This window comes from Ranitomeya imitator, chromosome 4 (assembly GCF_032444005.1).
Source record: "Ranitomeya imitator isolate aRanImi1 chromosome 4, aRanImi1.pri, whole genome shotgun sequence".
Taxonomy (NCBI): Eukaryota; Metazoa; Chordata; class Amphibia; order Anura; family Dendrobatidae; genus Ranitomeya; species Ranitomeya imitator.
In genome coordinates this window covers 413,284,383-413,305,580 of record NC_091285.1, presented here as the reverse complement: position 1 = coordinate 413,305,580, position 21,198 = coordinate 413,284,383, and the positions used below count along the sequence as shown (strand labels likewise).

At 41.4% G+C, this 21,198-nt stretch overlaps 1 protein-coding gene across 1 annotated transcript in view; it reads left to right on the top strand.

Moving 5' to 3' along the window:
• KCP (kielin cysteine rich BMP regulator) overlaps positions 1-21,198 on the top strand; it is a 176,799-nt gene that overhangs the window by 121,196 nt on the left and 34,405 nt on the right. Inside the window, exons 23-41 of the mRNA XM_069765428.1 lie at positions 486-579; positions 698-850; positions 1,795-1,901; positions 3,636-3,729; positions 3,841-4,014; positions 4,706-4,788; positions 5,021-5,114; positions 5,364-5,546; positions 7,807-7,977; positions 8,266-8,442; positions 10,003-10,088; positions 12,287-12,377; positions 12,878-12,960; positions 13,073-13,246; positions 14,628-14,807; positions 15,091-15,361; positions 16,349-16,431; positions 17,628-17,721; positions 20,102-20,275. Of these exons, the coding sequence (XP_069621529.1) occupies positions 486-579; positions 698-850; positions 1,795-1,901; positions 3,636-3,729; positions 3,841-4,014; positions 4,706-4,788; positions 5,021-5,114; positions 5,364-5,546; positions 7,807-7,977; positions 8,266-8,442; positions 10,003-10,088; positions 12,287-12,377; positions 12,878-12,960; positions 13,073-13,246; positions 14,628-14,807; positions 15,091-15,361; positions 16,349-16,431; positions 17,628-17,721; positions 20,102-20,275 (2,566 nt within the window). The remainder of the gene's footprint in view (positions 1-485; positions 580-697; positions 851-1,794; positions 1,902-3,635; positions 3,730-3,840; positions 4,015-4,705; positions 4,789-5,020; positions 5,115-5,363; positions 5,547-7,806; positions 7,978-8,265; positions 8,443-10,002; positions 10,089-12,286; positions 12,378-12,877; positions 12,961-13,072; positions 13,247-14,627; positions 14,808-15,090; positions 15,362-16,348; positions 16,432-17,627; positions 17,722-20,101; positions 20,276-21,198) is intronic.

Genomic DNA, 21,198 nt, shown 5'->3' with positions numbered 1-21,198 from the left:
CTTCCTCTTACATTAGGGATAAATACAGTGTTTTGATGTGGGTTATACAATTTAGATTTTCTGGTCACGAATGCATGTAAGCTGTAGAAAGCTGTTGCCCCTTGATACAAAGATCAAACTGTGTCTGCAATTATCTGTTTAACATTTCAATGTGAAGAAAAATATGATGGCATGAAATATCCAGAGATTTTACTTATTTTCTGGATGAAGATACCAAATACAATGTGTGCTCAATTAGTAGTCAGTACATTAATGAAGTGCTCCTTCCTCAACTACTTTTACTTGTCCAATGAGGGGTTATGCATCAAAAGTACATGCCCCAAGATCTCCCTGATTGGCATGCTAACCTCTAGTAGGCAGTGTCAGCAACTATATTGGTCTGTTGTCTCAGTACAGGGGACATTAGGGGTAAAATGTCCACAGTGTCAACAGTATTAATATCTCCTCTAGTAGGCCTTCTGACTGACACAGCTTTCATGTCATAGAAAGGTAATGTGCGTTGCCTGGAGGAGACGTGTCCACCAATATCCTGCCCCAATCCAATAAGAGAACCAAATAAGTGCTGTCCAATCTGCAAAGGTAAGCAATGGAGAAATCACTGGATTTTACATCCTTAACATCTACTTTCTTCACTTGCATCTCATTTTTTTCTTTACATGGAATTTGATTAATGTGACTACATCCCTGCCTTTTTCAGTCTGTGTCCAGGATGGAGTGGAGTTCGTAGAGGGTGTAGAATGGGAACCTGACAGTGATCCATGTAGCACTTGCGCTTGTTTGAATGGTGACACAGTGTGTGGGGTCAGCCAGTGTCCCCCACTGTCCTGTCATCACCCAACCCACAATGAAGGTAAATACCTCATATATAAGGCCACACCACAGTACACAAATATGGAGGCAGAGCTATATTTAAAGTTTCACTTCTGGTTGAATACACCGTACACCTCAGTTTACAGATACCATTGTTATTCACTGATGTTGATGGATGTTCTCCATTTCTTATAAGCATAGTAAGGGAAATTGAGTCACATTTGGTAATGTACAAAATGACTTGTCAAAAAGAAGAGTCATGGATGTTTACACAGTGTGCGCACCATATAATACATTTGGCCACACGTACTAGGTGTGCTAGATTCTTCATTGCACCAAGTTATACTGTAACTGTAGGACAAATAGTTTATTCATTGTTACGATTTTGGTGGGATCATTGCAAGCTGTTTATGATGACTCTTCCATGGCTTTTAATGTAAATATATTTGTAAGTAATAGAACAAGTCTATAAGCTACTAACTTATTGTACATTCATTGATAGGAAGTGTACAGTATGCATGCTTTAAAGCACCACTTCAAGTTTTTTTTCTATTTCAGTACTGGAGTGGTGCCACTAATCTAAGTTCTCTGTTTCAAGTATGATACTTACCAGCCATCATTTTCAGCTCTTTCCAGTCTCATGCCTCCATCTTGTGATCATAATTTCTGACTGACCGGAAGTCAGAGGTAACGGTCACAATCTCTCAATATAAGCCTATAAGAGCCTTGTTCTGGCCTCGTTATGGTTCTCATAGACTTATATTGAGTAGGGACTTCCGGCTCAACCAGCAAACACTGGAGCGATCTGGCAAGTCACAACCTGCAGAAGAGCAACCGAATCGGGGCCAATAACAGAAGAAGATGGCAGCTGGGAGGTATAATACCAGGGGCAGGGAACTTAGATTGGTAGCACCACTCTTGAGCTGCAATAAAGAAAACATTGGAGTGTGCTTTAAATAGTTAATGTACTTTATTTCACACTAGGTGAGTGTTGTCCAGTGTGTGACACATGTACTTACAACCAGAGACTATACAGTAATGGACAAGACTTCACAGACCCCGACAACCCTTGCCAGAGTTGCCACTGTCAGGTGAGAAAGTTGATTATTAATTTTCTTTGTTTTGGAATACAGTGGGGCAAAAAAGTATTTAGTCAGTCAGCAATAGTGCAAGTTCCACCACTTAAAAAGATGAGAGGCGTCTGTAATTTACATCATAGGTAGACCTCAACTATGGGAGACAAACTGAGAAAAAAAAATCCAGAAAATCACATTGTCTGTTTTTTTAACATCTTATTTGCATATTCTGGTGGAAAATAAGTATTTGGTCAGAAACAAAATTTCATCTCAATACTTTGTAATATATCCTTTGTTGGCAATGACAGAGGTCAAACGTTTTCTGTAAGTCTTCACAAGGTTGCCACACACTGTTGTTGTTATGTTGGCCCATTCCTCCATGCAGATCTCCTCTAGAGCAGTGATGTTTTTGGCTTTTCGCTTGGCAACACAGACTTTCAACTCCCTCCAAAGGTTTTCCATAGGGTTGAGATCTGGAGACTGGCTAGGCCACTCCAGGACCTTGAAATGCTTCTTACGAAGCCACTCCTTCGTTGCCCTGGCGGTGTGCTTTGGATCATTGTCATGTTGAAAGACCCAGCCACGTTTCATCTTCAATGCCCTTGCTGATGGAAGGAGGTTTGCACTCAAAATCTCACGATACATGGCCCCATTCATTCTTTCATGTACCCGGATCAGTCGTCCTGGCCCCTTTGCAGAGAAACAGCCCCAAAGCATGATGTTTCCACCACCATGCTTTACAGTAGGTATGGTGTTTGATGGATGCAACTCAGTATTCTTTTTCCTCCAAACACGACAAGTTGTGTTTCTACCAAACAGTTCCAGTTTGGTTTCATCAGACCATAGGACATTCTCCCAAAACTCCTCTGGATCATCCAAATGCTCTCTAGCAAACTTCAGACGGGCCCGGACATGTACTGGCTTAAGCAGTGGGACACGTCTGGCACTGCAGGATCTGAGTCCATGGTGGCATAGTGTGTTACTTATGGTAGGCCTTGTTACATTGGTCCCAGCTCTCTGCAGATCATTCACTAGGTCCCCCCGCGTGGTTCTGGGATTTTTGCTCACCGTTCTTGTGATCATTCTGACCCCACGGGGTGGGATTTTGCGTGGAGCCCCAGATCGAGGGAGATTATCAGTGGTCTTGTATGTCTTCGAATTTCTAAATATTGCTCCCACTGTTGATTTCTTCACTCCAAGCTGGTTGGCTATTGCAGATTCAGTCTTCCCAGCCTGGTGCAGGGCTACAATTTTGTTTCTGGTGTCCTTTGACAGCTCTTTGGTCTTCACCATAGTGGAGTTTGGAGTCAGACTGTTTGAGGGTGTGCACAGGTGTCTTTTTATACTGATAACAAGTTTAAACAGGTGCCATTACTACAGGTAATGAGTGGAGGAAAGAGGAGACTCTTAAAGAAGAAGTTACAGGTCTGTGAGAGCCAGAAATCTTGATTGTTTGTTTCTGACCAAATACTTATTTTCCACCATAATATGCAAATAAAATGATAAAAAAACAGACAATGTGATTTTTTGGATTTTTTTTTCTCAGTTTGTCTCCCATAGTTGAGGTCTACCTATGATGTAAATTACAGACGCCTCTCATCTTTTTAAGTGGTGGAACTTGCACTATTGCTGACTGACTAAATACTTTTTTGCCCCACTGTATATGCCACATTGTGGGAGATAAATGTGCCTGAGAAACTGGGATATAAACCCTACAGATTCATCGCTTACACTTTGATTTGTGTTCAGGATGGTACTGTCCAGTGTACTCCTGTTGTTTGCCCCTCGGTGTTATGTGCCAGGCCAGAAACAAAGCCAGGCCACTGCTGTGCCACGTGCCCAGGTGAAAGCCAGTGTGACATGTATATAAGAAAGCATGCTGTCATGTATTTCATTTTTTGTATGTGATACATTTTTTAATAACAATTTTTATTTGGTGGCCGATGCTTCTCAGATTGCAGATATCTTGATAATATTTTCCTGGATGGAGAACAGTTTTCCAACCCAGACAATCAGTGCCAGGAATGTGGGTGCCATAATGGGCACGTGACCTGTGCTGACCGAGGATGTCCAGGGCCTCTGTGTTCATACCCATTGCCGGGATCCTGCTGTAACAATAATTGCAATGGTGAGCTTGATTAATAGATATGTCCTGAAATGCATTAATCTGAGTGAAATAGAATATATTTAGGCACCTTTCTTTAAATATCTTCCAGTAGAGACATTTTTAAGACTGTGGGTGTGAAGAAGGGCAGACACGTTATCAGGAAAATTCACCAGCACTATCTCATCATGAGAAAATTGCATTTGGGTGCCTCAAGTCCATACTCCCTGCTCTACTGGGATATTCAATGTGTAAAGAAGGAGTGGTGACCACAGTACACTAGATAATAAAATCTTTATAAGCCATTATTCACACCCACATGATGATACAATGCTTCATCTCTGCATGGGTCTTCTTCAAACCAGGGTATGGCTTTATCAACCTATCTAGGGTCGAAACGTTACATCATGCTGGGGGCGTCAATAAAGGCTTATAGAGAATTTCTCATTGGGAGTGCTGCTGTCATCCCTCCTGTTATGAAATAGGGCAGGTTATTATTCTGGACCATAGTGATAAATATAAAAATGTTAGGAAAAATTCAGGAAAGGAAGCAATAATAACAGGTGGTTTCTTGGTTTATGAATATGGAGGAAATTTCCTTATTAAAGAAACATGGTAATCCAGTGAAAAGGAAAGGAAATAAGAGAGAAAATCGTAGTAGACACATGAATACATTCCCTGGGTGTTATTGTGACTTTGTGGGAATCTTTCACAGGTTGCAACTATGCTGGAAAGGAATATCCTAATGGTGCAGAATTTCCGCATCCTACAGACAAGTGTAGACAGTGTCACTGCATTGTAAGTATTGTGCTTTTTAGTATCCTTCCACCTGCCCTCTGCTTCAGCGTTGTCCCACTATTGCCTTTATGTGTATCTTTAACCCCTTCCCTTGTTTGGTGCAGGCTTCGGCGATGAGCCCGCACCTTTTCCGGAACATGACATCTGATCTGATCATCCAAAATGCACCTGATTCTGCTTTTTCACTGTGCCTGTATTTAAATCCTTTTTTCATTTGTGTATACACCTGCAGAATGGTAATGTGCAGTGCCTAACAAAACGGTGCCCACCTGTCGTCTGCGCTGAGCCATTTCCAGTCCAAGGAGAGTGCTGTCCACAGTGTCCAGGTAAGGCAAGATATAGAATTAGGTCAAAAGAAAGATATGGTCCAGCATTCAATAGTGAAATGCTATTCCTTTTATATGAATATTATACTTCATACATAAGAACAAATCTGCTTTCCAAAAGACAACAGTTTGCCTCTTTAAGTTTGAAAAATATATTACAATTAAAAAACTTAATAAAAATTATTAGGGAATTTGAATAGTTAGTATTTTGCACATTTTAACATACTTCTTGCTTTTTTGTCTTCACAGTACCACCAGCTGACTGCCCTTACTCTGGAGTCACTTACAGACACACGCAGCGATTCTATGATCCGTCTGATAAATGTCGTGACTGTATATGTAACAACGGCACAATTACCTGTCAGCGCAAGCCCTGTGCCCCTATAGCTTGCACTCACCCTCTTAAAGGAGACTGTTGCCGATCATGTGATGGTATTTCTTATCCAGACAATGAGAATTTCTATTTTTTGTGTGCCAAAAATGATTCTAGAGAGCCTGCTGTTAGGGGTTGAGTTCCTGCCTCTGTACAGGGGAAATCTCGGGCCATCTCCGCTGCGGTCTCCCATTCTTCTGCTGCAGTGGAGCCTGCTCAGTGGAGACGTCGGTCCCAGCGTCTCGCTCAGTATGACTCTGTGCAAAGGGTTACTGCTGCCTTTCCAGCTTCTGCCATTGTAGCCAGTACTGGGCAGCGGCGAGCAGACATTTTTGGGAGTAAGTCCTGCTTTACCCCTTCTGAGCATGCCGAGGGTAAGATCTCTCGTTGGAGATCAAGGGTCACATGCTTAGATACTGCAGCTAATCCCATTGGTCCTATAGAAAGTTCCTGGAGGTGCTCAACTTCTGTGGCAGCCTCCCATTGCTCCTGGGAAGGTCCTGTGCTTGCTTCAGCTATAAAAGGTTCACATGACCGCACGGCCATGCGCTAGTATCAATCCAAGTTATGTGCTTTGCGCCAGTGTGCTTATGTGTGATTACATTCAGGGACCCAGCTGAAATAAGCACCTAGAATACCGGCACCTTCGGTGAGGAGATTGTGTGTTTGCATGACCACTGACTGCTATCAGTTCGGCAGTTAGCTTGTGCTCCTGTGAGTCTAACAGGGCGCAGTGCTTTCCTTTCACGGCTACTCTGTGAAGTAACAGAGTTAGTCTATACTGCCAAATAGTGCCACCATTCATTAGCAGCAGGTTCCTCCTGCACGGTGGACCCCAGGCTGCGAACGCACCAATAATAATAAACATCTATATTTACTCGGTGCGTTCCGCTAGCCCTAACACCGCCAAGCAATTCAGTGCACCTTCCCAAATATAGCTCATTCAGATGTGCGTGCAAATCCATCCGAGATTGCGGTTCTCCCAACTCGAGCGTGACAGCCTCATAGAAACTCATGGAGCTGTCATACTCGGGTCGGGAGACCTACGGTCAGTCCATGCTCAGACCGATTTGCATGGACATCTTAGTGAGGCCTTAGTTTTCCATCAATCTCAACTCATCTCTTCTGTGATTGACATCTCTGGTTTTACAGGAGTCAGAGAAAGGCAGAGATACTGTAGATGGAAAATAGGCAGGTGGTGTAGTGGTAATGAGGCAGTGATCCAGTGAAGTTCAACGCAAATGTCTTTATTGTCCAAAATTCACAAATGAAGAAGCAAACGGTATCCTGTGGATCGCAGCCGGGGTGTGAAAACAGTCCGTATCTGAGACAGGTTGCTGTGGGCGTCTGCACCCCTGTGTCACGCTGAGGGGGCGCCAGGCATGCGCTTCCCTTGGCTCTGTATTGACTTCACACACAAGCAGGGTGTTGCAGAGCCTCCTGCTCTGCAGCTTGCAAACCAACACTGACACACCCAAACCTTTGCTGCAGGGTTTTAAATGGGATCTGTGGCCATGGGCCACTTGTAAGACCTGACTGGAGGGATTGAACCGCCCCACTTCCATCCTGTAGTTCACTCCAAAAAATAAAAGCCCATGCCAGGTTTTTGTTAATCTTCCTTGGCCAAATAGCTTGACTACGTCCACACTTATTTTTATTCTGCACTGCACCCACAGCTATGCCAATGACTGCAATGCACTTCAGCGGCCTCAATACGCTTCTGTTCGCATCCTGGGGGATACATACCGACCCTCACATATAATTCCCCTTACTGCCTCATAATGGGAAGAAGCACTAAAATGCTCAGTCAATCAAAAGATAAACCGCACTTCTGTGCTTGGTTTGAACCGTCATTTTGTGTTGACAGATCTCTTGAAAAGCTTAGTTAATATCGGCACTGCATATCTAAGTATATTTCTCTTAATTACTAGTAGAACTAACTGCTCTTAAAGAAAAATGTGTGAAAATATTCCATCCTTGCAACCATGATAAGCAGAATTGCTATGTTACAAAAGAAATACATTCATTCCGTTAAAATAAGTATAAAAGAGAACAAATAAAAGACACATAATCAAGAAAAATAAGTGAAAAGGGCCACAACTAAATGCCGTCTGAAGCAATCCAGCAGTAATTGACAATTGATCAAGCTTGCTGTTTGAGTGTATACTAGTATCCTAGTAGAATGAGACTTGCACAGTATTAAACACCCCACTCCATATTGTAAATTCTGGTATTACTATATTTTGGACTTGAAAATAATAGAATTGAAGATTTTATTGTTTATTTTTTTCATATATGTTTTCTGCTATTTATTTTCAGGATGTCTACTGTCTGGAAAAGAGCTTGCTAATGGAGAACAGTTTGCCCAACCATCAGATCCCTGCTCGGTGTGTGTTTGCTGGGAAGGTAGTGTGAATTGTGAGCCTAAAACTTGTCCATTATTGAACTGTCCCTACCCAGCTGCTGGTCCATGCTGCAAGGAATGCCAAGGTGAATAATACAAAAATGTCATTAATTAAACTCTAAGGGGTTGTCCCATATCACACATTTATGGCATATTCCCGGAATACAGCATAAATGTCAGAAAGATATTTACTTGTGTGTATCTGTAGATTTGTCATATGTCGTTTATGTGAATATCTCTTTAAGTAATATGCTCTCTGGCTCATGTGTGTACATTTCAGAAGAAATTTGCTTTACATATTAGCATACAGCATGTAAATAAAATCAAATTAATATTCTAGGAATCAGAATAAATTGTTGTCAATTATTCCACAGATTGCCAGTATCTGGGGCAGGTGTACCTGAACGGTCAGGAGTTTTCATCACCACAAGATTCTTGCAGTCGATGTGTCTGCACTGATGGATTTGTCACCTGCAATAAAAAGCCTTGCTATAAAGCTGGGTGCACTCACCCCAGCACCCCTCCAGGGAAATGCTGTCCGGTCTGTGATGGTGGGTAATATGTTCACAACAACTGCGACTTTTCACAAATCCTCACCACAAACACAATAAACATTGCAAATTGCTATGGGGTATTTTGGTCCAAACACCTCAGAAGAAAACCCAGTGTACCCTATTCATTAAGACTGAATCAGGTGCCACTTATTCCACCACATCCCTGGTTAATGAAGGGGTGTGGGTCAGCTAGTGGCACCTGATTCATTAAAAGGTGCACGCCAAGTAATACATCAGGCACATCTTACAAGTAGCTCCATGCACCTTGCCAGAAATCTTACTCCAGTTATTTTCATCTCCGTATGGCTCAAAAATTTGACAACTTTACAAACTGTTTAACACCAGTTTTCTGGTGTAACGCTTTCATGAATTGGGGGGCAATGTTTCCACAGATAGGCCGGGGTCACACTTGCGAGAAACTCACACGAGTCTCGCGTCTCAATACCCGGCACTGCCGCCGGCACTCGGGACCGGAGTATGTGGCTGCCTGTATTTCTATGCAGCTGAGCACTCCGGTCTGAACAGCTGCCGGCAGTGCTGGGTGCGGGTTTCTTGCAAGTGTGACCCCAGCCATAGGGAAATGGCCTGAAATGCTGTTTTTTGCTCTAGAATATCTCGCAGGTGTTTCTTTTGAATACATATGTGAGATTAATACAATATCTTCAAACCACCTCCACAAAAACTTGTCCACGTTCTCCCCAGTGTGCCCGCACATGTTCTGAATAAAGGACTTTTGCACAATAGACCGGTGAGTGCACTTTCTGTTTTTCTCTGCTTGGACTTATATGTGAGATTGAAACGGTAAGTAACCTGGCAAGAATTAAACACCCCGGCACTGAAGAAATAGACTGTAGTCTCTTTGACGCTGACACGTGAATGCACAAACAATATTTGACACTCTCACTGCAGGAATGAATGTGTCGCATGGATTTATGTCTTTTTACATCAACTAAGGAACTTGCCCCTCAGACTATGAGGGGTCATCACAACAGAACCAGACCCCAATAAAACAATCCTTATCTAAGAACTGGCCCAATATTTATGGACATAACTGTTTATCACTCATGGTAATTCTGCTTCATGTCACCTGTCTTATCCATGGTTTTTTCCTTTTTTTTCTCTATGCCATGTTGTGCATAAATATGTGATTCTTCAGAATTTATTTTAGTCTTTGCCTGATGAAGAGACGTATGTAGTCTCGAAAGCTTGCAATTTGTTACCATCTTTTCAGTTAGCCATTGAAAGGTATCAACCACTGAGGACTCTCAATTCTAAATATTTTTCAAACAGTATCCGACATTTCAACCAACATGGTCTTTTCAAGGATATCTCTAACTGCGATTGGAAATGTAGCATATATCACACAGTATAAGGATATGGTATAAGGCTGAGTATTATACAAGCACATCAGATAGACATCATGGATTCAGTTACCAAAGCTCAATGCTTGCTTTACCTCCTTTGCTCCTATTTTATTTCCTTATGGTTTATTATAACTGCATCTTACTAATCTATTTTTTGTCTCTGGCTGATGTCCTTTCATGTTCTCCATTACAGGATGTTCATATAATGGCGTGGAACTGATTAACGGTCAAATTATCCCTGACCCCTCAAACACGGCGTGCTCGGAATGTACTTGTAGGGTGAGTTTAGAAGTCAAACATACTAGAAGGAATGTGTATTGCCTCATCCCGTCATAGAAAGCAGATGCAAGCTTACTCTGGTGGGATACCGTCCTCCCCGGCTTCTTTTTACTTCTCTGAAATAGCACTGGGTTTTCATTTTAACAATAATTTTAAAGCCAGAGGGAAATTCCAAACTGCTCTAAAGAACAAAGATAAGCTCCTTTGAAGAACCTGCTAGCTCAGGGTATGTGGGAAGCATCACTTCATGGTGTCCCAACAAAGCGCTCTTTAATATGCACCAATAAACTGCCGGGGCAGATAGAGAGGTTTATCAAGCTCACCAGAGTTCACTATTTGGAATCCATAACATTTAAACATTATTTGCTGTCTTTTCACAATATTTGTGGCATGACCCAGCAGAAACTCAAATTTATTTGAAACGACTATCTTTGAGACCTATTGAGTAATTCCTAAATAGTAAGGGAGTACGCTTTACTTATTGCTAGAGCATCTTTCCTGATTGAGGCTGGCTTCATGTAGGGCAATAGAGCTGTTACATCTGTATGTTAGTAAATTAGTACACTCCTGAGGGGCTGTACATGACAAAGGGTTTATCTCTTTGATATTTTCTGAATTCCTGCTTTATGTACTACCTACAGGGTCAGATAATGGTTCTAAGTGGCACACTAGAACCAAGACTACATGACTCCTGAAAGCAGCTCCCTATGACACAGGTGTTACCCAACTGGCCCTCTCTCTTGTCTATGGGTGGTATTGACAAATATCAAAGGAGAAAGCCACACAAATATGCTTCAATCTGTTCTGGGCTGTGTAAAGATTACACTGGGGAACACAATTTTTTAGGAGTTAGGTCAGACAACTGTTCTTAACTAATTTTTGGATGCTAAATCCAGAAATGATCTCAGTTTTTCTCTATCACGTCAAGTTTTTGAACTATAGGATTTTTGTCTTCTCAAAAATATGTAAACTACTGTACCTAAAAAGTGTTTTTTTAAATAGTACAACTATGAACAAAAAATGAAATATATAAGAAGCAAACATGATCTGAAACAAAGGAAATATGTACATATGTAAATAAAACACTGAGATGGAAAGTTACAAGCTTTGAAAACTAACAAAGGAAAAAAATCATAAAAGATATAAATTACAACTAAGCGCCCAATGTAAAGAGAAAAGATTTCACAAATCCTATTTATTCCTACTATGATAAATTTTTTGTGTAAAGATATTGATAATTATGACGTATTGGGAGCTGCACACACCTCTCACCACACTGTCTCAGTTGTGACTACTCTTACAAGTTGCCACGTAGCTCTATATGAGTCGAATTGTAATCAGATAACAAGTCTTATTACAGATATCAGTGCAATTGTGCTTCTCTGGCAGGTAAGTTGTGGAGGAAAAACTTGACGTACTAGATAAAAACTGACTACATTTTTGGAATCAGCATGCCAATTTTAGTATAAATCAGCTCAAAAACCTAACTCAACAGAAATTTTTTTTCAAATTGTTCCCCAGTGTTATTGAGTAAGGAAAGCCTGTTTTTCAGGATAGATAGAACATACAGACGTGAAAAAGGTTCCAGGAGGGACTGAAACATTGCTGTAACCACATGGCTTAATAAGAGCACAACTTATTGCTTGATTTGGGTTTTGGAGTGTTGCCATTTTTAAAATTTTATTGATATGTGGACTTGATTGAAGCCTTTGCAGTTTTTTTCTAGTACGGTGCTACTTCAGTTTTTCATTTTTTAGATAGACATAGCAAATGCCTCTTTTTGGTATCTAAATAACCTGGAACTGACATGAGCAAAGAGGGTTAATGGTGGAAAAGGCCATCCAGGTCCCTAAAATAGTGGAGAACTCTTTCCCTATCTCCACCCCTGACCTCTCTCCTCGATGTTCAAATAAAATGACCATTAGTTTATTATATATATTTGTTATACATAGATTAATATATAGTACAAAAAAAATCAAGGGAGCTATAACTGTATGAGAACTGAGGTTTTTAAAAAGGGAATTGTATACGTTTACATGGTTTCTTATTATACTGACCCACATTTTATAAATCCATGCACAATGAACCAAGGTTTTATTACACAATATTATATTGTTAATATCTGTAAACACATTATCAAATGGCTTACTTAAATATTGTACTGTATGTAACATTGGCATTTCTTCTAATTTGTTCAGTCTGGATCTGTACAGTGTGCACGCAAGCTTTGTGCTCCAGCTACCTGCCCACATCCAGTGACTGGACCCTGTGACTGTCCTCTGTGCCAGGGTGAGGTGATAAATGTCATGCATAGCCTTATTAGCATTTAAGATACTTTTCCTATAAATATTAAATGGCAGGGACTAACACTAAAAAAGAGAAAATAAGGAATATAAAGGGGTTTTGCAAGTAATTTATAAAGTTGTCCTACGCTTACATCTAACACCCACTATTCAGCTATGACCCAGTGTAAATTGTATATGAGGCAGAGCACTGCAGACCTTCTCCATCATTTTGTGGCCGCTGCCAGGTACTTCAGATCTACTCCTCTTGTAAAGAATGGCCATTGACCTGCAGTGCCCAGCAGCGGTATGTACAGAGCGGTTCTGTTCTGGTTCTGTACACTGTTTACATCTGAGCACTGCCCAAGGTGATAACAAGTAATCTGTGGGGGTTTCAGGTGTCAGACCCCCACCAATGTTATGTTAATTACCTATCCCAAGGATGGGTCTTTGATGTAAAATGACTGGACAATCCTTTTAAAATGTTCATCTTGTTCTTGTTATTAGGATGCCATTTTCAAGGCCGTAATTATATTGATGGTGAGTCTTTCACCTCACCACAAAATGAATGTGAGCAATGCCGCTGTAGGGTAAGTAAATGGGCACATCGGCTTCCAAGCCCTTAAAAATACAAATATTTTTTTTTCTTTCAGTGCTTTCTCTTTATTTTTCAATGACCGTGTTTATGGTTTTGCTTCCTAGAGAGGTCACGTCACATGTGGCCCTCGGCCATGTGACACCGCAAACTGCCCTCATCCAGGTGAAGACGCCTGTATGTGCCCTGTGTGTGATGGCTGCAATTATAACGGCCAGGATTGCGTCAATGGAGAGAGTTTTCCTGACCCTGATGATGAGTGTAGTCGCTGCTCATGCAAGGTTAGCAAGCTCTTTCTGAATAGTAAACACCCAGGCAAAAATTTGTATACAGTACATGTTTCTATTACAGGTTTCATATATTTTTGTTAATATTCTTTGTTTTTTCTTCTTCTTTCTCTCATCCAAAATAAAATTACTTTTTACCGTACAGTATACCAGCAGTGGACTCTCAAACTAACATTTGACTTACGATTTTTAACAGACTGAAACGGGAAACAGAGTACAACAGATGTTGTTTTTTGATTCAATCAATATTTTATGTTGACTTCAATGATAATAATACCATACAGTAATGTCAGGTTTATGCCTTTTAATAGGCAGGTGACACTGTGCTTCAAAACTTGCAAAGTTTGCACATTTTTGCACCCCAAAAATTGTTGCCATCAGAAAGATTTCACTTAAAACAATGGAAAAGTAATCATTATTGGCAGAAACATGTCTGTATTTTTATTAAAAGCAGTGGACAGAATAACACACACTGAATTACTAGAGACACCAGCCTTTACATGATAAGAGCATCCCGATATGGAAACTAGACACAGGAATACAGCATAACATCAAGTGAGCAAGCTTTATCAGTTTCAGTGTAAATCATTAGAATGGAAAGATTGGGCAACTTAAATGAGGCATGGTCTTCAGTGCTAAAATATCTAGGGCTAGTATATGAAATACTGCCAATATTATAGTTGTTTTTTTTGGACAATGGTGTCCAGAGTATACCAAGGGTGGTGTGGATCAAAGAGGAACATCCAATTGAAGGGTGATTGTAAACAGTGGGTCAGTGGAGGAATTCATCATTCTGATGACCTGGAGGTGTACGGCTGAGCAATTTGCAGCAGAATATAGCAATGGTTGTTTAGGTAACACCAGCTTCACATGTGAAACACAGACCATTCTCATCAGAAGATCCGCCCCAACAGTTGGGCTTCCCAACCGGAGCTGTTTCTTAGGCATATATGAAGTAGTTGTCAAAATTCAAAAAACTGAGTGATCCAGCCAGATTACAGACTGAGCATACTGGACAATGCACCATGTTACCAGTGTGTTGTAGTCATGGATTGGATTCACTATCATGACTGTGAGTTTCCCCTTCCCCAAGCTCAGGGTGAGTAACTAGTGCCTAGGGAATGGGAGCTCAGAAACTTACACAGGATTATGGATTTTGCAAGACCTGCAGTTCAAATAATTTATTACAACTGCATGAAAGAGGCAGATAGCCCACCACTTTTAGCTTGCGGTTAAAGATAGAAGGAAGCAAAATAACATAATGGAATATATTATAAGGATTTGTAACTTTACTGATCAATAAGTAAATGAAAAAGTTTATTTACTTTTTCAGCAATGTCAGTGTCTATGTCAGTGTGTTCTTTGTGTCTTTCAGAATGGAGAAGTGACCTGTGTGTCTACTTCTTGTCCACGAATATCCTGTTTGCACCCAGTGACTCCACCAGGGGAATGCTGCCCGCGATGCACAGGAATATGTAAGCACCATGGACGAGTGTTTAAGAATGGTGAAAATTTCCAGCTACCCGGAGATATTTGCACCCAGTGTTCCTGTAGGGTGAGTTCATAGTGTGAAAATGTAATTGCAATGAAGAAAATTTGAAGAGAAAAATATTTTCTGAACTGTTAGACCCTGCAGTCTTCATTTTTAAAATGAAAGGTGCAGGTTCTTCTCAATGACTTTCAAACACTAAAGCACCTAAAATAAAACACAAACAATGCCATAGAATGTATTACTACACTTATTGTAGTTCTCTACATCTTCTAACAGAACTGAAGTGAACGTCTTTTTTAAACTTGAAACACTTTCCTAAAATTTTTTTATTCTTTTTACTTTTTAGAATGAGATGGTGACATGCCAACGTGTTCGATGTGAAAAGGACTGCAGTCATCCAGTAGCCTCAATATCGTCTTCTTGCTGTCCTGTATGTGAGCGCTGTCTCTATGAGGGCAACGAATTCTCTAACCATCAGACATTCACTTCTGTGTCTGACCTGTGCCTTCGTTGTGTGTGTCTGGATGGCAGTGTCACATGCACCCACGTAGTGTGTCCTCAAGTCTTCTGTGCCAACCCAATCAGCAATCCTGGTCAATGCTGCATGGTGTGCCCAGGTAGAGTGGTGCTCTAACACAGTAAAGAGAAGTTAACATTATGCAGTTTTGTCTTTTCATTCCTTAAAGCATCACTCCAGTGTTTTTCTTTATTGCACCTGGGGCTTTAAATGTAATTCCCATGGCCCCCATCTCATACTCATCCTCCAGCGTTTTCATCCGTTTTTGCCATCGCTCCCATTGGTCTCTGGCGAAAAGTGACCCGCCTGCAGTTCCAGTATTTCATGGAGCCATGCTGAAGTCTATGAGAGCCTCGTTCTTGCTTTCATAGACTTGTATTGAGAGCTTGTGATACAGCTTCTAACTTCTGGCCAGTCAGAAGATGCGACCACAAGATGGCACAGGAGGACCGGAGCGGCTTCAAAAAAACTGTTAAGATGCCTGAGGATAAGTATATGACCAGGGGCAGGGGGCTTAGATTTAAAGTGCCACTCCTGGAGTGGTGCATTAAAGGGTATGGCCACTACTTTTTTATTGATGTCCTATCCTTAGGATAGACTATCAGTATCTGATTGGTGGGGATGCAACACCCTGCACTCTTGCCGATCAGCTGGTACCAGCACCTGTGGCAGTCAGAAGTTCTATGTTGCTGCCGGAACACAACAACTCCATCAAAGCTATAGCGGCCGCGGACAGGTACTGCAGATGCATCACCTATTCATGTGAGTAAGGTTTGGACTTTAAGTGCCTGACCACGGCTGCTATAGAAGTGACAGAGCTACTGTCCTATGGCAGCATTTGAGAACTTCTGTCCACCACCGGTAGCAGCTGATCGGTGTATATGTCCCCACTGATCAGATATTTATGGTGTGTCCTAGGGCTAGCCATCAATAAACAAGTAGTGGCCAACCCCTTTAATATACAGTTCAAAGTAAAGTACAACTTAAAGAGCAAGAAGCTATTTTTATTGAACTGAACTATCAAAAAGGTATCACTAAGTAACATTTATTAACATTTATACCTTTTTTGCTTGTGATTTATTTTTAGTTTGTCACTATGAAGGTAAAGAGTATAGTGAGGGAGCCCGCTGGGTGCCCTCCTCAAATTCATGTCTACAGTGTACATGCACAGTAAGTACCAGATAGTTTGTCTTATAGATAATTCCTATTTATATGCATCTGAAGAAAATAGGAGTAGACAGTGACAGGTTACATACATGGTCTTGTACACTTGGCCTGTGTGGCAGTGTAATGACTCCATAGTATGGAACAAACCACCACTGTGTGTTGCAGCGCAAGATGTGTAGGGTGCCATATGTGCAGAGATGCTCCTCTGGAAGAACTCCCTACCTACCGAGTTTGATTGAGACTCTTCAGCAGCACACAAAGTCGTGATTTCCATAGATCCCAACAGAAAAAATGTCTGTATGCCACGCTGAGAAATTGGAGGCATAATGAGAAACCTTAGAAGTGCCCTGCACTCTTATCGAAGTCCTATTATATCTGCACAAAGTGGAGACATAATGTTATCTTGTGCATGAGGCCTAATGGTCATTTTTACATTTTGCTGGTTGTTAATAAGGACAGTCAATCATCTCAGTCATGATATATGTAGTAGTATTTGTGGCTTTCATCATTATTCCCAGGGCCGGACTGGCCATCTGGCAATTCTGGCAAATGCCAGAAGGGCCTGTCTGGTCCTGGGCTGCCTTGTCTGTTACGTTATTAACAGAATCGGTATTCTCAAGACACCCATACTGTTAAGAGTTGTAATGGAGCACAAAGTTGATGACTCCGTCACTTAACACAGCAGGCCATGGGTATCATTAGAAATATTGGTCTTGTAGAAAATCTTCCTTTCCTCCATCCAGGGTAATATTAGTTATATATCCCATCTGGTTCATGGGAACGGGGACAACATGGGCCTGTGTGATTTCAAATGCCAGGGCTGAATTTCATCCCCAGTCCGTACCTGATTATTCCTATCCTGGAAGGTGATTTAATTTTGAATGAATTTTGCACAGTGGTGAAAACCACATAATCAGAAGGGAAATATTCCCTTGAGTTCTACACATGTTTAGTTAATTTTAACTGACCACTGCTAGATATACCATCCAATTCCCTGAATATATACAGAATATAATGATATATCAATGATATACAATACGTACAGTGATATACAATGCACTAAGTGAGACAGACTTTTATATGAAATCCAATAACAGGTCATAAGGACTACGTAACTTACACTATGGAAAATAAAATATGTATTACATGGAATGTTCCCCTGAATACATTATGAATAATATTATCTAATATTCCCCCAGGCCGGAAACGTATGGTGTGACCCTCCCATGTGTCCCCCTCTACCTTGCACCCAGCAGGTGACAGACCCAGGGGCATGTTGTCCTCGCTGCAGAGGTACGTCTATTGCAAGAGCCATTTTCGCAGCTTGACTTTCATGCAATACAAGAAGGGTTTACCCTAAATTATTGAAGCAACAGTGTTTAATCACCACTTCAAGCCACAGAATCTCAAGATCTAGTCCACGAAGGAGTGCATGCTTTTTCCAGTCCATTAATTCGATTGGAAACTTGTTCAAGATACAAATAATTTACTTAAGTAAAACATATTAAATTGTAAAGGTTTCAGTCATTGGTGTTGAATGAGAGGAAATACTGAATTTTTCAGCTTTTAAAGGGAAGGTGCCACCAGTTGTTTGTAGTTTGTTTTTTTGTGAAACTTAGCTTAAAATAGGAAATAAAATGTATTAATGCAATGTTTGCACTGTTTGCAAACATTTCTATATGAAAAATATTATATATTTTCTTACAAATATATATATTGACCACTAGGGGAACATTTTCCGTTTCAGACCTCAAGCAGCTATAGAAAGCCTTACCAGCTTTACTCTTTGCTGGAAAATTGGGGCAGTAACTGCTGACATCACCATTTCCCTCCCCTTTTGGGTGGTCTAATATCCCTGGGGCAGAATGAAGAGCAGCATCACAGGGCAAAGCCATTTTGTGTGTGATTGCCCTGTGATCTGCTATCACCAGCAGTTGCTGCATCAGAAACACAGCTACAGAGTTTACAAAAAAGCAGAACACAGTGGGCTCAGCAGCATGGTGGACTGGAGGAAAAGTGAAGACATGTGGTGTTTATGTATGGAGCAGCATTATCTGAGCAGAGCTGTCTGTGACTCATCCCTCAGTAAGATAAGAAGGAGGAGATCCAGGTCTGCAGAGAATAGCCAGGCATTGTGGAGGGAGGGGAGAGATACATTGTATGGCAGAGAGAGAGAGGCAGGCTGTGAATGCAGCTTACCAGAGATCACTGGGTCTGTGTGTGAGGAGGCGGAGACAGAGCAGGAGAAGCACACAGGGAGGGCAGCCTGCGAGAGCAGAGGATGTTTGCCCAGAACGTGCAGTGCCTGGAGTACAGAGGAGCATGGAGATAAATCACCCGCACTCCCCATCCTCCGGTTCCAGTGAGTGCTTCTCTCCTGCGATAGAAAATAAGTGGAGCTGGGCAGATAGCACTGGGCTATTATAAAATGGCGGCCAGTCACACCTACAGCAGTGAGTTGTGCAGCCCACAGAGGCGTGCCCAGCTCACTGCTAAAGCAGCTACAATGTTAGAGATAGGGTCAGCGCAGGTCTATTATCTCCTATGTCCATGGGGTGCCGTAAAATGACACTGATAGTGTCGTGAACTGCTGTGAAACCAAGATGTCAGCCCCCAGTGCCTTCTTTAAACTCATATTACACACGTAATCTGTTTCATATGCATTTAAAACTTGGTTATAGCAGCATGTTATGCTACATTACAGTGATTTATTAATGATCTACAAACGCGGTTCCTTCCCTTTAATAGACAATTAATTGGTATTAACATATGACATAAAGTTTGTGAAATATTATCTACTCTGTCAATTTATTTTTTCATGTTACATTATTTATAAAGCTCCACGTTCTTCCAGCGTGCAGTCTAAGTAAGTACCTACAGTTACAAGTAATGTTATGTAAATCAAGTCTTCTAATGATAGCTATTAGACTTCATGGCGACGATGAGTTATTGACGCTGCATATTTTCACTTCATCAAAAACATCTCATAGTTCCAGGAGTGTGGATGGGATTTATGAAATCTCCTACCCACTGTGCTTCTTTTTTACACAGAGTAAACTGACTTGCAGTGTTTTTTTAAATCAGCAATATGTCAATTTCTCTTATGAGTACGCTGAGTTTTGTTTGCAGATTTTTCCCACAGACTTGCCTTAGATTCTGAAAATCTGCATGTAAGAAATGCATGTTTTTTATTGCGTATTCGCAGAAGAAATGCATTATTTATGCACTTTTTAAGTAAATTGGGTTACTTGCTTTTTTATTGTTTTTTTATTGCATTTTTTTTACATTCATTTTTATTGCCTTTTTTGATGCTACTTTTTTTGTCTGCTTTTAGTATGTCATGTTTTAAACAAAACTGCTTTGTTTTTTTATACTTACAGGTATTTAGCTTTGTCAGAAGTTTATTACCGTAATATAGTCATGTGCGGATTACATGCATTTTTGATGCCTCAAAAATCTGAAATGCATTAAAAACTCATCTGTATTTTTTACTTGCCAATTTTACACATCTAATGCACGACTATGGGATAATCTGCACATAAAACTTCCACGTTTTGCTAAAGATTTTCTGTTGGCATTTAACATCACCAAACGTTTGCTGCTGTATTTGGCCACATGCTCGTAGTTACTATCATGTCAAAAAATTGAGCCAATGATTTCCTGTATTTTGAAGGATGTGCATACAATAGTCGGGAATACAAAGACAACAGTAACTGGATTTCCACTGTGGATCGTTGCATGTCCTGCATGTGCGTAGATGGAGTTACCACCTGTTCCAAGATGCAGTGTATCACATCCTGCACTAACCAGATAACACTGCCAGGAGAATGCTGTCCGCTATGTGCAGGTTGGAGACAAATTTATGATTCGATTTTAGAATTGAAAAGAATTGTGTTGTGAAATGTATATGTCTGTGAAAATACTACATGCACAAGCAACCGTACATAGCAATAATCAATAGTGCCATGCTATTGCCAATAGAATATAAATACTGTAAGAAGTAAAAAAAGTGCTACCTGATCTTGGGAGAATACTCAGTCTAAGATCAGATACAATAATCGCCTCTAAGGCCATGTTCACACAGTGCGTTTTTTTCTGCGGAACCGCAGCGTTTTTGCCGCTGCGGTTCCGCAGCTGTTTTCCATGCAGGGTACAGTACAATGTACCCTGTGGAAAACAGGAACCACTATGCACATGATGCGGGAATCGGGAAAAAAAGCCGCGCTGAATAGCCGCGGTAAAAAAGAAGTACCATGTCACTTCTTTTTTCGGAGCCGCAGCGGTTCTGCACCCATAGACCTCCATTGTGAGGTCAAACCCGCAGTAAAACCCGCAGATCAAAAATATATCTGCGGGTTTTATTGCGGTTTGTGGTGCCGCTGCAGCAGGAAGTGCAGGGAAGCGGGCGGAAGTGCGTGGGCGGAGTGTGGCTGCCCCGATCCCACCTCCCCATGCTCCGATGCCCCCCTCCCCGTGCTCCGATGCCCCCCCCCCGTGCTCTGATGCCCCCCCCCGTGCTCCGATGCCCCCCCCGTGCCCTAATCTCCCCAACTTATACTTACCCGGCCTCCCGGTGTCCGTCCGGCCGTCTTCTCCCTGGGCGCCGCCATCTTGCAAAATGGCGGGCGCATGCGCAGTGCGCCCGCCGAATCTACCGGCCGGCAGATTCGTTCCAAAGTGCATTTTGATCACTGAGATATAACCTATCTCAGTGATCAAAATAAAAAAATAGTAAATGACACCCCCCCCTTTGTCACCCCCATAGGTAGG